Genomic DNA, 16,895 nt, shown 5'->3' with positions numbered 1-16,895 from the left:
GTAAATACTTGACGTTAGATAACGGTCATCAATGTAAGAATGGATGAAACATGTGACAGCAGCTATGTTTTTTTTATTTCTCCCTTTCTCCTCTACTGAGGATTGTTTACTGAGGATGCCTTTGCAAGAGTATTAGGAACGTTTATTTTGTACTTACATGTAAAATAAGGTTTCTTTACAAGAGTAATCTTTGTAAAGAAATTATTTTAGAATATGTCAATTTAAAAAGAAATAATTTTAGAATAACTGAATTTAACTTTAAAATGGAGGGAACAAAGAGGGCAAGTCCATGCATTAGGGTCTGAAGTTAAAAAGAGGAAAATTAATATTACACTTACTGAATGATTCTCAGGAATTCCCCCCCCCCCAAAAAAATAAATTCACTCTTCCTCACAGTCAATGAGGTCCCATCATCAACAAAGTGTTTATGAGAAAAGTGAATTCCTGCATGTATATGAAGGGCTGGAGATTAGCAGAGCATGTGTTACCCATCTCTCTGAGAGGCAGCTTTCACTACTACTTTAATACCTTGGAAAATTCCTGCCATATGCACTATTGGAACTTCAATAAGAGTGACAAATGACGAGGCCATAATTTGAAACACCCAACGAACCACCAGAGACTTCCTGTCAGAATACCTTGGCAATATCATTGATTAGCTCCTGATATCTATTCTTTGGGTTTACGGTTCCCAGTTCTGTCAACTTCTTCAAGCCTGTCTTGATTTTCTCCTTCTTTTCTTGAAGATTCAAGTTGCTATCCTCCTTTACAGATTTAGATTTTTTCATCTTGTCAGGGGTTTTGGCATCACGAATGGCCCGTCTCTGCATAGCTCTCTGATGCTCTGCTTCCTAGGAGAGAAGAGAATTACAAGTTGGGTGGATAGATTTTAAGGCTATATGTAAGGTTAAGATTCTGTCAGGGGTATTTTTAGTAAAAGTCAGGGTCAGGGCATGGGCAGTAAACAAAAACTCACGGAAGACCATAACCTGTTCCTAACTTTTACTAAAAATACCCTGGGAGGGAAGGACAGGGACAAAGAGAGCATTGCCAGGGCTTGCACCTGCTCCAGCAGCAGGAGCTGACCGCTGCTGCTCCTGCCCCAGGGGGACTGATTCAATCCCAGCCACTGTTCCAGCAGCTGCTGTTCTGACAGCCTTGAGGCTGACCGCTAGTCAGTCAGCTGTTCCGGCAGCCCCGGGGCTCTGCGGCCCTGAGGCTGGCTGCCGATCAGCTGTTTCAGCGGCCCTGGCCCCAGGGCTGACCACTGGTCAGCTGTTTCAGTGACTGCTGCTCTGCAGCCCTGGGACTGGCCGCAAGTCAGCTATTCTGACAGCCCTGGGGCTGAAAAGCTGCTCCAGCCCTGTCCCAGAAGTCATCACAGAGGTCCTGGAAAGTCATGGAATCCGTGACCTCCGTGACAGAATCATATTCTTAGCTATAATGGAAAACCATGATCACATAGTCTAATCTCCAACATAACACAAGCCACAAAATTTTACTCAGTGATTCCTGCACTGAATACAGTAATTAGTTGTTGAACTAAACAATACCTAGTAGACTCATTCACACCCTAGTACCAGCACTGGCCTATCTGAAATCTGCTTCTTACATCATCCCCCTATATATATGGCTTCCAACAATCCAGTCATCACAAGAATAAAAATTAAATACACCATATATCCCCATCACTATTTTACATACACATGTCTGAAACATTGATATGCCACACCTAAATTGCCACATATATTACAATCCCAGAATTTAGGCTTTCATATGTACCTGTACCCACATACATCTAGATTTAAAAGAATCCAGTATCCTAAGGAGTGGAGCCAAACTACTTTTCCATACCTGCTCATGGGTGGCTGGAGTTTCCAGGATTTCAGTCAGTGTCTCCCCCGGCTGGAAGCGGATTACATCTACAATTAAGCGCTTTGTACTGAAAAGAAACCAAGGCAAGTAGGAAACAAAACAACATTAAAACAAAACAAAATCCTATTCCTTCTCTGAAAAGAGAACAAAGCTGTCACTGATTTATATTAGGCCAGTCATATTCATACCAGATCCACATCAGGCCATTTGTAAACCAGTCAACAGTCCTTATATTGTCAATACTCATGCCTCACTTCTCCAAATGCAAAGAAAGAAAAGTTACTTACTAGTAACTATGGCTGTTTGAGAGTTGCCTCTGTGCATTCCCACTCTGGGGATGATGGCCCCGCACCTTGAGCTTGCAGAGCCATCTTGAAAGGTGCATTGTTGGGACTGCATGAGCACCTCCCCACCTGAACCCCATAATGCTGAACTGTCAGCACGTCACACTATATATAAAGGGAGTGAAGCCCCACAACATCCTCAGGTCCTTCACCTGGACAGCAGAGTCCAAGCTGTGTAGAGAACTCTGAGGCAGAGAGGAAGGTAGGTGAGCAGTTGCAAAGTAAAGAGACAACTCTCAAACAGCCACAGTTACTGTTAGGTAACTTTTCTTTCTCAAGGGCCTCTGTGCATTCCCACTCTTGGGAGATTCATGAGCTGTCCAGTCCACATGGAAGGTGGGCTGAGGAACTTTCAATTAAATAAAGACAGTAGCACGACACACCCAGCATCAGAGTGGGATGCTAGTATTTGGTGAATATGTGGACTGAACTCCAAGTGACTGCTCTACAAATCTCAGCAAGAGGATATGGCTTAAAATAGGCCACAGAGACAGCAGTAGCCCTCAATAAGTGAGTCCTTAAGCCTGCTGGAATGAGGACTTTGGCTATGTTAAAACATCTGATTACATATGGCATCCCACTGCTCTTTTCCCCATGGGGTATACCCAGACACCTCCATCTACTCAAATGCCACATCCATTCTCCAAAAAACCACCCTGAAACAAACAAATCAAGCATCCAAAAAGCAAAGAATGTCCACTAAGCAGAATTTATCCTGAAAAGAGATATATCCCTTGGTCCTGCAGTATGTAAAAGGCCGGCCAAGGAACCTTGTGAAGAGGGCCACTCACACCTGGAAAGCACTCTGGATAGGAAAGCATGAAGATGGAACTCCTACAGGAGATGGGTGCTTTGGGTACTGTGGGGTGGTCTGTGCCACCCTGAAATGGAGAGACGTATGCCAAAGGACTGGGGCACAGCTCTGGGCTGGAGGAAGATACATGCACCAGTTAGGCTAAAATTTGGAAAGCAAGCTCAACAACGAGCCTTGGAGAAGTGGAAGAAATGAATGGGATGATGTAACAGTACACTGGTCACAGGGTGCATGTGTTCTCCAATGCACCTGTGTGACGAATGTGGGAATTTTCTGTAATATTTTTTCAACCAATACACATCTCAGCTAACTGTCAGACTTTATTACCACCTGTCACAGAGTAGCTGGTCCCTCTCGATAGACTAAGCCCAGCTTCCCTGGACCAGAGTAGTGAGTCCAATCCAGCCAATTAAAGAGGGTTGGGCTGCATTTGGACCTATAAAGGGCTGCTAATGGACAGGTGAGAGGGATGGAGACAGGCTGCAGGGGAGGGAAAGCCACACTGGAGTGCAGCTACCTCCTGTGGTGGGTCCTGGGTTCCAAGAAGGGAGCAGAGCTCACTGAGACTGGGAAACTGCCAGGAGCAGGAGTGAAGCACAGAAAGTTTTAGTCCTGTCCAGGCAGAAGGCTAGACATCATTTGACATCTAATGAGTGAGGGCGCTGTGCCTCCAGGGATGAAAGCGGCTTAGGGAAAAAACCACCTTAGACAAAAATTTTGAGTGCAGCCACATCATCACTTTGTCTTTGGAGAATCATGTATAAGGAGGTTCTGCCATGAAAGCCTGCAACTTGCACTCTGCTTGCAGATGTTATCGCCACTGGGAATGCAGTTTTTTGACAAGAGAGGAAAGGGACAAGATGCCCGAGGCTCTAACAGAGGTCCCATCAGAGCTGCTAAGACCATGTTAAGGTCCCACAAAGGAACCGTTTCTTGCATGGGCGGACTGAGATGAAGAATTCCTTTAAAGAATCTTGCTACCATGGCATTGGAAAATACCAATCTTTCACGAATGGGTGATTGAAAGCTGAGACTGCTGCCAGATGCACCTTCAACGAACTAAGCATAAGACCCAATGACTAAAGATGCAGCAAGTACTCCAAGATGTCCTGGATACAAGCCAGCAGTGGCTAAAATCCACGGGCCAATGCCCATATAGAAAACTGCTTACACTTTGCTAAATAGGACATTCTGATATAGAATTTTCTACTACTGAGTAGGACCTGTTGAACAGCCTCCAAACATTGCTCTCCCTCCTCATTCAACCACAGAGCAGCCATGCAGTAAGATGAAGGGAACTGAGCACAGGATGCAAAGTGCGACCATGATTCTGTGTGAGGTGGCTGGGATCAAGAGGAAGGGATATAGGATGTTGAACTGACAACACCAGAAGGTTGGTAAACAAACACTGCATCGCCCATGCCGATGATGATGAGGTTGGCCCAATCTGCTTTTAGCTTGAGGATAACCTGCGGAATGATTGGAATTGGGGGAAAAGTATATAGAAAAGCTGAGTGGCACCTGAGATGGAAGGTGTCGGTCAGGGAGCCTGCAGAACAGATGGCATTTCCTATTGTCCCTTGTAGTGAACAGTCAATCACTGGGATGCTCCAAGTCGCGAAAATGACTTGCAAGAACACTGGGCTTCAGAGACCACTCGTAACCCTGAGAAAAATTCTTGCTGAGATGGTCCATGAGATGATTCTGGACTCCAGGCAAGTGATTGGCTATTGGAATTATGATCTTGTCGATGCAGAACTGCCATAGCATAATTGCCTTTTGATAGAGCACCACAAGATGCACAAATACCCCCAAAATCCCTCAGAAATAACTAATCCCCATAAGTCTACTATCTATATACAGAGTTAAAGTATAAGAAGAGGTGCTAAGGAAGGTCTACAGGGGTAGACTCGGACACACAAAGCTTCCTGAATGCTCTCTCGTGGAGAAGAAACTGGTGTGCCTGGAAGCTGCATTCCTAATGTCCTAAGAATGGCCATACTGGTCAGACCAATGGTCCATCTAGCACAGTATCCTGTCTTCTAATAGTGGCCAGAGCCACATGCCAGGCACATAGTACCTGATTCTTTACTGCCTTGCACCTGTGAAATCTTTTACACCTGTAAAAAGGATGCCATGATACCATAGAAGTGTAAGGACGGAAGGGACCTCAAGCAATCTTTTAATCCATCCCTCATGCTGAGGCTGAACCAAATATACCAAGCACATCCTTGACTGGTGTTTGTCTAACTTGTTCTTAAAAACTTCTAGTGATAGGGATTCCACAACCTCTCTAGGTAACCTGTTTAATATTTCAGAGTAACAACTGTGTTAGTCTGTATTCGCAAAAAGAAAAGGAGTACTTGTGGCACCTTAGAGACTAACCAATTTATCTGAGCATAGTAGTAGTTAATATTTAACTACTCTTATAGAACATTTTTCCTCATATCTAACCTAAATTGCCCTTGCAGAAAACTAAGCTGATTACTTCTTGTGTACTTCTAGTGTACATGGAGAACAATTACCACAGTCCTCTTTATAACAACCTTTTACATATTTGAAGATGGTTATCAAATCCTCCCCCTCAATCTTCTGTAGACTAAACATGCCTTCAGAATGGTTGTGTTGTGTTTTGCATCTATTTTGCATAGGTGTAAATGACAATATATTGGTCAAAGCAGTGAAGAATTGGGCCTGTAGTATTCTGGAATCCAAATCAGGGGACAAAGAAGAATGTGTACTCTGTGGTGTTCTGGACCCAAAATCTTCAACACAACCTCCTGCTTTCTGTGGCCCTCTGCTGCCGAATTCTGCAGAAAAATATGGCTACTTTTCCTACAGCAACTAGTCCTTCAAGATGTTGTAGTCAGTATTGTAGCCAATGATTTTAGTTTATTGTTCATTTATTGTATGATGTTATACTTAACTAATGTTATGTTATATAAAAGCATTGTATGCTAAATAGAGTTAAATTGCAGGATTACAGAAGTATAAGACGGATCAGAATGAAGAGGGAATAATCAGGTATTAGGTATCTAAGTAAGTAGGGTTGAAATGCAAGGCCTGTAGGTTGAGGCCTGCAAGATTTTAGCTTAGCTATTTTAGGCCTTGGAGCTAAGAAATGTTGATATAAGCAAGTGATCAAAGAATAACTTGATGCCTTAAAATTAGGGCATAATAAGGAAAAAGATGTACCAAGTGGTAATATTGCAAAAAATTAGCCAGAAGATTAATTTTAAATAATAAAAATGATGTAAAGGCACATCTGTTTCCAACAGGTCTTAAAAAATTACCTCTCTTTCGTAACTGTTGTTCTTCAAGATGTGTTGCTCATGTCCATTCCACTCACACAAAAACAGATTTTATTTTTCAGATAACAGTGCTTGGCAGGGCTGTGCCTGTGTCCTATACCTCCCAGCGCTCCCATACAAGGAAATAAAGACCAGGTGGCCTGGCACAGCCCCTTGCTTCGTTCTCTGGCATTCCAAAGCCCATGGTAGTTGATGACTCCAACAGCAGGGTTGGAGGATGGGTTGTGGGAGCCACACTGACCACAACAACTCAAAGAACTAGTTACTGTAGGGTAGGTAACTATTTTATTTTTTGAATGTGTCAGAGTGAATCCCACTCTAACTGAATGACATGCACAGAGGTGGGAGGGAGTCACAGCCATATCAGCCACAAAATGACTGGACCACAGCTACTGTGAAACTAGCTTTTGCTCTGGCTGCTACATCAAGTGCATAATGGTTTATGAAAGGTCACTGGCTTACTCCAAGTGGCTGCCTTACATATCTCAGAAATCGGTAGGTTTCTCAAGCAGGCCAAAGATGTTGCCTGAGCTCTGGTGGCATGTGCCCTGAAATTTATAGGATAGGACTTGTCACTAATTGGTAACAGTTGGAGGCACACTGAGAAATCCACTTTACGATCACTGAGAAGAAATTGCCTCACCTTTAGAGCTAACCAGCACGGCTACAAAAAGGCGGGGAGAGAGGGTCTAAAAGGTTTGTCCCATTGAACATGGAAACATCTAGAGAATGGAATTTCTCTTCTCCCAAAAAGGAATGTGGTTTTGGGAGACTGACTGGTACAAATGGAATTCCAACACTACCCTTGGAATGAATTTAGGATGTGGTTTCATTACCACTTTCTCTCTATGGAAAGGTGTATACAGCAGTCTACCCATGAAAGCTTGGATCATGCTGACTCTCTGGGACGATATAGTGGCTACTAAAAAGGCTGTCTTGATAGTGAGATGATATAAGGAGCATTCTGAAGGAGGTTCAAATGGGGGTTCCGTAAGCTGTAAAAGAATGATGGTGAGGTCACAAGTAGGAGACGGGTCTCTAACCAGGGGCATGCATGCTCAAGTCCCTTGAGAAATCTCACCACCACGGGGTGTGAGAAGGCTGACTGCAACTGAACTAGAGTATAGTATGCAGAGACTGCAGCAAGCGCAAGGAGCTACATGGAAGGCCTTAGGGCTTCAGGGATAGTATGTGTGACCCAGTGACCGCTCTGGGCCAACTGGCAGAGGGCACAATGGGTACATAGGGTTTTACAGTATGTATGGATGACCACATGGCCACCTTGCAAATGTCCAGTATGGAAACGTCACTGAGGAATGCTATCAATGTCTCTTGTGCCCTCATGGAGTGAGCCCATGTCTGCTGAGTAGGTACAACTGAAGCTATTTCATATGCAGTCTTGATACAGGATGTTAGCCATCTGGACATAGTCTGTGCCAAGACTGCATGACCATTCATGCGGTCTGCATGTGACACCAACAGGTGAGGTGACGCAGGACTAGTCTAGTCCTGTACAGATAAAAGGCTAGACCTCACCTGACATCCAGATGGTGGAGGTACTGTTCCTCTGGAGAGGAATGCAGCTTAGGGACAAAACACAGGTAAATACACTGCCTGATTAAGATGAAACTGGAACAACAAGGAGTCCGGTGGCACCTTAAAGACTAACAGATTTATTTGAGCATAAGCTTTCGTGGGTAAAAACCTCACTTCTTGGCTCTGCAAAAGCTTATGCTCAAATAAAGCTTATGCTCAAATAAATCTGTTCATCTTTAAGGTGTCACCGGACTCCTTGTTGTTTTTGTGGATACAGATTAACATGGCTACTTCCTGATAAATGAAACTGAGAGACCACCTGGATAAAAACTTTGGGTGTGGTTGTATTACTTTGTCCTTGGAGCATTCTGTAGTATCTGGCTGATGAATCTTGCCCATATGCTCAGGGTTTAGCTGATCGCCATATTTGGGGTCGGGAAGGAATTTTCCTCCAGGGCAGATTGGAAGAGGCCCTGGAGGTTTTTCGCCTTCCTCTGTAGTATGGGGCACGGGTCACTTGCAGGAGGATTCTCTGCTCCTTGAAGTCATTAAACTACAATTTGAGGACTTCAATAGCACAGATTTAGGTGTGAGGTTTTTTGCAGGAGTGGTGGGTGAAATTCTGTGGCCTGCGTTGTGCAGGAGGTCAGACTAGATGATCATAACGGTCCCTTCTGACCTAAATATCTATGAATCTATGAGTGTAAGGCGGCTCAGCCATCAGGGCCTGCAACTCTTGCATCCCTCTTGCAGATGTGATGGCTATCAGGAATGGGGTTTTCTGAGACAGGAGAGGAGGGGCAGCAGACAGGAAGCAAGGGGCTTAAAAGGGGGGCCCAACTTGCAAACCAGAGGATGTAAGTGGAGAAGTCCTTTCAGAAATCTCGTCGCCATGGCATTGGAAAAAACTGATTTCCCTTGAATAGGGGGATGAAATGCTGATATTGCTGCCAAACGCACTCTTAGGAAACTGAGCGCAATGCTCCATTTCTGAAGATGTAGCACGTACTCCAAGACTTCCTGGATGGAAGCCCCTGTTGGTTGGGTCCTGCACACCAAAGATCACCCTGAGAACCTCTTCCACTTCGTTAAGTAGGCCATCCCAGTGCTGCTGAGTAGGCCTGGTTGGACAGCTGCTGAGCACTGCTCTTCCTCTTTATTTTGCCATGTAGCAGCCATTCCCTAAGGTGCAGGGAACTAATCGCAGGATGGAGGGTGTGTGGCCATGGTTCTGAGTGAGCAGGTTGGGATGGAGAGGAAGCGGTATGGGAGACTGGAATGACAGAGCAAGGAAGTCTGGGAACCAGCACTGTCTCAGCCTCGCTGGAGCAATGAGGATGAGCTTGGCCTGATCCACCTTGAGCTTGAGGATGACCTGAGGAATGCCTGGCATAGGGGGGAAAGGCACATAGAAGAGCCGACTGCCAGCTGCAGTGGAAGGCATTGGAGAGGGAGCCCGGAGTGAGGCCCCCGGGGAGCAGAATAGGTGACACTTTGTTTTCCCTCGTCACAAACAGGTCAATTGTGGGGATGACTCGGAGGACACTCACATTCAGGGACTGCTTGTGGCTCAGGGAGAAAACTCTGCTTAGTTGGTCCGTGAGACAATTTTGCACCCTCTGCAAGAGGACTGCCACCAGAGTGACTTCAGTGCAGAATTGCCGCAAGTTGATTGCCTCTAGGCAGAGTAACCTGGAATGTGCTTCTCCTCATTTGTTCACACAGTACATTGTGGTGGTATTGTCAGCAAGTATGTGAATGTGATACAGCATGGCCAGAGGGCAACAGGAGAGTGATAAAGGAGAGTTATGTAAGCGCCAGGATGAGGAGAAGCCTTATTCCCTGTTGAGGGAAGAAAGGTTTCTATACATTAATTAAAAGCATCTGAAGCCAATTAGAGCACCTGAAGCTAGTCACCTGATAAAAACCCCGTTTCAATCAGCCAGGGGAAGGAGTTGGAGTAGAGGAGAGTTTGGAGAAGTGCCGTGGCTGGTTAGAAGACCAAGACCCGAGGGGGAGAGAGAGTAGGAAGCCCCACAAGCTGAAGAGCAGAAGAGGGAAGTAGCCCAGAGGAAGGAAGCACTAGTTCAAGTGGTTTATCCCTATCCCTCGGGCCCCTGGGCTGGGACCTGGAGTAGAGGGCGGGCCCTGGTCCCTCCCTCTCCACTACCCTTCTCTGGGTTACTAGTGGGACAGTAAATACCCTAGTTCAGGGGCAGGAAACTGCGCCCTGAACCCACCCCCCAAGAGGAGGAAGCGCGGGACCCATCATAATCGTACTGTCAATTTGCCACAGTGAACCACTAAAAGAACAGGAGTACTTGTGGCACCTTAGAGACTAACAAATTTATTAGAGCATAAGCTTTCATGAGCTACAGCTCACTTCATCGGATGCACAGAATGGAACATATAGTAAGATATAGATATATATATATATATACACACACACACACACACACACACACACACACACACAGATAAGTTGGAAGTTACCATACAAACTGTGAGAGGCTAATTAGTTAAGATGAGCTATTATCAGCAGGAGAAAAAATAACTTTTGTAGTGATAATCAAGATGGCCCATTTAGACAGTCGACAAGGTGTGAGGATATTTAAGAAAATAGATTCAATATGTGTAATGATCCAGCCACTCCCAGTCTCTCTTCAAACCCAAGTTAATGGTATCTAGTTTGCATATTAATTCAAGCTCAGCAGTTTCTCATTGGAGTCTGTTTTTGAAGCTTTTCTGTTGCAAAATTGCCACCCTTAAATCTTTTACTGAGTGGCCACAGAGGTTGAAGTGTTCTCCTACTGGTTTTTGAACGTTATGATTCCTGATGTCAGATTTGTGTCCATTTATTCTTTTGTGTAGAGACTGTCTGGTTTGGCCTATGTACATGGCAGAGGGGCATTGCTAGCACATGATGGCATATATCACACTGGTAGATGTGCAGGTGAACGAGCCCCTGATGGCGTGGCTAATGTGATTAGGTCCTATGATGGTGTCACTTGAATAAATATGTGGACAGAGATGGCATTGGGCTTTATTGCAAGGATAGTGTTTTTGTTGTGTTTTTGTGGTGTGGTGTGTGGTTGCTGGTGAGTATTTGCTTCAGGCTGGGGGGCTGTCTGTAAGTGAGGACTGGTCTGTCTCCCAAGATCTGTGACAGTGAGGGATCATTTTTCAGGATAGGTTGCAAATCTTTGATGATGCGCTGGAGAGGTTTTAGTTGGGGGCTGAAGGTGACAGCTAGTGGCATTCTGTTATTTTCTTTGTTGGGCCTGTCCTGTAGTAGGTGACTTCTGGGTACTCTTCTGGCTCTGTCAATCTGTTTTTTCACTTCAGCAGGTGGGTATTGTAGTTTTAAGAATACTTGATAGAGATCTTGTAGATGTTTGTCTCTGTCTGAGGGATTGGAGCAAATGCGGTTGTACCTTACGGCTTGGCTGTCGACAATGGATCGTGTGGTGTGTCCTGGATGGAAGCTGGAGGCATGTAGGTAAGTATAGCGGTCAGTAGGTTTCCGGTATAGGGTGGTGGTTATGTGACCATCGCTTATTAGCACAATAATGTCCAGGAAATGGACCGCTTGTGTGGACTGGTCTAGGCTAAGGTTGATGGTGGGATGGAAATTGTTGAAATCATGGTGGAATTCCTCAAAGGCTTCTTTTCCATGGGTCCAGATGACGAAGATGTCATCAATGTAGCGCAAGTAGAGTAGGGGTGTTAGGGGACGAGAGCTGAGAAAGCGTTGTTCTAAGTCAGCGATAAAAATGTTAGCATATTGTGGGGCCATGCGGGTACCCACAGCAGTGCCGCTGACTTAAAGGTATATATTGTCCCCAAATGTGAAATAGTTATGGGTGAGGACAAAGCCACAGAGGTCAGCCACCAGGTTTGCCGTGACATTATCTTGCGTAGATACTGTTCCCGATAATGTCACGGCAAACCTGGTGGCTGACCTTTGTGACTAGATGAATTGGTTGCAACCTCTCCAAGCCCAAGGCAATCTTCAACCCAAGAAGAGCCTCAGTACCAGATCAGGCTGCATAGCCTGTTCAAGCAGATGCTGCTTGAGGCAGAGGTCCCATTCCACCTGAGTCTACTTCTTGAAGAATCTGCAGATCAAACAACACAAGCCCCGTGTGTGGGGGTCGCTGTTGGAGATTTTATGAAAATATGCTAATGAGTGTGAATATAATGTAACTGGAATATGCTTCATGTAAAAGGTCTCTTGTAAGGTATCGTTTCAAAGCTTATAATCTACTGAGTGTGTTCATCCTATTTGTATGAATGTATCATTCTTGTATCTGAAACTAGGAATATAAAATATAACTCTGAGGTCCTATTGTGGTTATGCAAAGTGTGGGCCATTAATGGTAGTTTAGAATCTTGATGGCTCCCATCAACTAGGACAACTGACTGTAGATTGCTCTGTCTCCTTGTAAGCCTTCCTGTGAGTCAAATTGGGAAGAATAAAAGCTTGGGGTCTCACAGGACACGTGACCATGTCACCTGGTACTGGAATCCATCTTAAACCTGGTGCTTTTCCATTTAGAAGGAGGGGTGGGCACTCAAAGAGACAAAAGATTCCCGCCTTGTGCCGAAGGTAATAAAAGGGGGTGGAACAGAACAGAGGGGCTGCAGTCATGAGAAATCCCCTAGCTACCACCTGAGCTGGAACAAGGACTGGGAAGGAGTCTAGTCTGTGAAAGCAGCTTACTGGAACATCCCTGAGGGTGAGATTTACCTGCATTCAGTTTCTTACTGTATTAGGCTTAGACTTGTGTGTTTTTGTTTTAATTTTGCTTGGTAACTTACTTGGTTCTGTCTGTTATTACTTGGAACCACTTACATCCTACTTTTTATTCTTAATAAAATCACTTTTTGCTTATAAATTAACCCAGAGTAAGTAATTAATTCCTGGGGGAGCAAACAGCTGTACATATCTCTCTATCAGTGTTACAGAGGGCAGACAATTTATAAGTTTACCCTGTATAAGCTTTATACAGAGTAAAACAGAGTTATTTGGGGTTTGGATCCCATTGGGAGCTGGGTGTCCGGGTGCTAGAGACAGGAGCACTTTCTAAACCGTTTTCAGTTAAATCTGCAGCTTGTGTGGGATGTGGTTCAGACCTGGGTCTGTGTTTGTAGCAGGCTAGCATGTCTGACTCAACAAGACAGGATACTGAAGTCCCAAGCTGGCAGGGAAAACAGGCTCAGGGGTAATCTCAGCACATCAGGTGACAGTCCCAAGGGGGTATCTGTGACCCAACCCGTCACACAGAACAAACAACACTCTTCAAGACAACGCAAGCCCCACGTTGGGGGTTGCTGTTGGGGATTGCTCCTCCACATGAAGGACAATGTTTAAACTCTAGTGTGAGCATCACCCCAGAACACTATCTACTTACTTCTAACTAACAAACTAACTGTATACAATAAACTAGGCAAAGACTAAATGTGAGGTTAAGATAATACAGACACACAGAGCTCAAACTCCAGCCATGGACAGTGAAAAGGAACTGAGAGGGGTTGGGACAGTGCTGCCTCATATAGCCAGGGAAGGGGCCACAGCCAGGAAACACAAGCACTGCCCCTCTATGGATAGTGCGAGGCAAAAGTCTCTAGCTCTGGTGCACTGGGAATGCACACACCCAAGTGGAATACATGTCTGCATCTACTCCAAGAATCTTTTGTTTCCTGAGATGTGCAGTTACTACCTCTAGACACTCGGTGAACGCTGTTGGTGCTTTAGAGAGTCCAAGAGGCAGAACTCTAATGGTAGTGGTTGTGCCCAATCTTGAATCTGAGGTACTTCCTGTGGCCCAGATGAACGGCAACATGGACATAGGCATCCTGTAAGTTGAGAGCTGAGAACCAGTCTTGTACTTGGAGCACTGGAATAATGGCAACAAGTATCATCCTGAATCTGAGGTGGCATGTATATTTGTTGAGTCTCCTCAGGTCTAGGGTAGGACAAACACCCCTTTTTCTTTCAGAGCAAGAAAATATCGGGAGTACAATCCTCTTCCCCTGTGTTCCTGTGGAATGTCTTCTATTGCTCCTATCTGGAGCTATGAGGCCACTTCTGCTTGTGAAAGGCTCTTGTCAGAAGGGTCCCTGAAAAGGGATGGGGAAGGGAGGTGGATAGGGTAATGGTGTCTAATACCCACCTGTCCACAGTAATGTCTGACCATAAGCGGTGGAATGGGACAAAGCAGTTTCAAAGAGGGTGTTGAATTGACTGCTTCTGGTGCAGCTCTTGACTGATGTGTTGAACCTGCTGCTGTGAAGACTGAGCAGTGTGTAAAGTTGAAGGGTGAGAAGACTGGTGTCCTCTGTTATAAAAAGACAGCTTCTGTGGCTGGTACTTCACATGCCTGTGGTAAGAAGACATCTGTTGCTGCTGCTGTTGTTGGGGGGTGGGTGGGTGGGGGGGAATACATTTTCCAACATGCCAGAACTGTACATGCCTAAGGATCTCTGGGTGTGATGCTCTATTTTCTTGATGAAACTCTCCAAGCCTTCAAACAGCAAATCTTCGATGGTGGCTTACATTTCCGAGGGAATACCTGAAGCTGGAACCATGGTGTCCTCTCACAGTCACAGCTGTGGCCATGGTTCTAATTACAGTAACTGCAGCATCCACTGCAGCCTGTAAGGACCTGTTTGCTACTAACTCTCCCTCTTACACAATATCCTTCATTTCCTTTCTAGCCTCATAAGGAAGTTTTGGGACTAGCGTCAAGATTCTGTCACATGTGAGGAAAACATATTTAGATAAAAGGGCCTGACAGCTACCTACCCTTCACTGAAATGAAACAGATGAGTATGATTTCCTCCCCAACAGATCCAATCACTTCTGATCTTTGTCTTTGGGAGCGCTCTTGGTTGAGCAGGACTTTTCTTGGATGCCCAAAACTACCACAAGCAATCCAGGGTGAGTGCGAGTGTAAAAATACTTAAGCCTGGATAGAAGTATCTGATAGTATGTTTCTATCCTTTTTGCTGTTGGAGTTGCAGTATCCATCACTTAGACCCTGCCAAGACATTATAGTAAGAGGGTAACATGCATTGGACAGACATCATCAAAGAACCTGTGTGACTTCTGTACTATGACCAAAGTCTCGATCTCAAGTGTGTCTGCAATCCTCAGTAAGAGGTCTTGAAAAGCCTTAAAACCATCTAGTGTCAATTCCAGAGCAGAGGCAACTGCCTCATTGTGTGATGAAGAGAAGAGGCCCTTCGGCAGTGGTGTGTCAGCAGACCAAGTTACTGCTCTTCCTGGTGTTCTGATGCCTGGGGTTTAACTGATGAAGCTGTGGGAGAGGATGATCTTCTCTTTTTCCCTGCAGGAAAAAAAGAGCTCTAGTGGGTTGTCCCTAATACCTCCAGAATGGCATGGTGGCATCCCATAGGGGTAGGCGTTCTGCAGGTTGGCCTAGCCACTGACACTCCTATGACTGTGGGTCAAATGGCTCCTCCACCCTTCCAGTAGTGCTGCCCATAGATTGTACAGGGGACAATTCCCAACTCAGTGCCAGGAAGAAAGTGTACCCCTGTGATGCTGATGAATAGTATCTCTCTTCTGGTGCTAACAGGGACTCCTCAGTATCGGCAGGCATCTCTGTGACAAAAGCATTTCTGCATCTAGTCCCATTGACTGAAGTGTCTGTGCTGGTTTGTGAGTAGGTGCTGATATAGAAGTCAAGACTGGCATAAGTGACAGTGCTGTTGGTGCAGTTTCCAGCACAGGTACTAATACCAGTGGACCATGCTGCACCACTCACTCCTCCCTCTTGCCTGATGATGTCTGGCATGTCTTGAAGGACTTCTCCTTTGAGGTCTTCCCAGGCCTCCCAGCATGGAAGGACACGCTCTCCCACCTCCGACTTTGGTGCTCTTATGATTCCATCTTAGGCTATTGTGACGCTGTACCAGTGGTTTACTCAGTACTGATTTCCCCAACAGCGTCTTGGGTATAGCCCAGCTGCCTGGCAGCATGCTGGTGGTGCTGGTCTTAGTGGTTCCAGACAGCTTTGTTCCAGGATTTCTGAGTTGGACACCACTCTCATCAACTGCTCTAAGAAATAGAGCTTAAGTTGTGCGATTTTCTGGTTCAAGCTGAGCACAAAAAGCAGACTAAACATCTGCTAGGGATGTGCACCTCATCCAAGCAGAAAAAGCATCTGCTGTGACCATCCTTCAGCAGGGTGAGTCTGTTACAGAACAGGCAAAGTAGGAAACCCAATTTAAATTCTACCACGTTGTACAGGGGATTTGTATGGAAGAGGAGAGGAAATTACACGGGAACAAGAGTCTGTTTGATAGATTTCAATCCAAATTAAGGATTTTAAGTTGAAGCTAGGTAAAAGTAAGTCTTGAAAGGAGTTCTGAAGATTTTCAGAGGTTTTCTTCAGAAATAGCTCACTAGAGTGCTATCAACAGATAGGACCCCACCAGGTTCTGCCTTGCTGTCACAGGCAGTAAGAGGGAACTAAGGGAGGGAGGGTGGGGCTGCCCGGCCTTTATAACCTCATATGGAAGCACAAGGAAGCAGCAAAGGGTGCAGGCGTGGCCCTGACAGAAACTGCTAGCCAAAAATAAATAAAATAAAAATCTGTTCTTGCATGCATGATGCACATGCTTAACTATAGTGGGATCCATGCTGACACAAAGTTGAAGAAGAACTGGACATTCTGTGGCAGCTTCAAGTAAGTTCTCAGTGTAAAGCGGTAGATTCTGCCCTCGTGAAACCTCCTTTATGCTGCTCTGGCAGCTGAAAGGGGACAGAAACAGCCCCCATCCCCAGGGTGTTATGGGAGAACTATGCCTCCAACAATGCAGCCTCATCATAGGTGTGTACCAGTGGAGCAACTGAAACATTTTTGCCAGCTCTCCCCATTTTATTGTAATTAATGCAATTTTGGTCCCAGAATCAGGTGGCTTCATGATGATGCAAAAAGCTCCAGGCTTAATTTAATTTTCACACCTGTTGAGGGGAAAATCCCC

General features: G+C 45.3%; 1 protein-coding gene across 1 annotated transcript in view; it reads right to left on the bottom strand.

The window, feature by feature from the left end:
* Positions 1–16,895, bottom strand: part of IQGAP1 (IQ motif containing GTPase activating protein 1) — a 188,259-nt gene that overhangs the window by 16,206 nt on the left and 155,158 nt on the right. The window contains exons 33-34 of the mRNA XM_084641761.1: positions 1,855–1,942; positions 639–851 (exon numbers count right to left, since the gene is read on the bottom strand). Of these exons, the coding sequence (XP_084497887.1) occupies positions 639–851; positions 1,855–1,942 (301 nt within the window). The remainder of the gene's footprint in view (positions 1–638; positions 852–1,854; positions 1,943–16,895) is intronic.

This window comes from Lepidochelys olivacea, assembly GCF_965140295.1.
Source record: "Lepidochelys olivacea isolate rLepOli2 genome assembly, chromosome: 10".
Taxonomy (NCBI): domain Eukaryota; kingdom Metazoa; phylum Chordata; order Testudines; family Cheloniidae; genus Lepidochelys; species Lepidochelys olivacea.
Note: the sequence above shows the minus strand (reverse complement) of the source record. Positions and strands in the feature narration are given on the sequence as shown.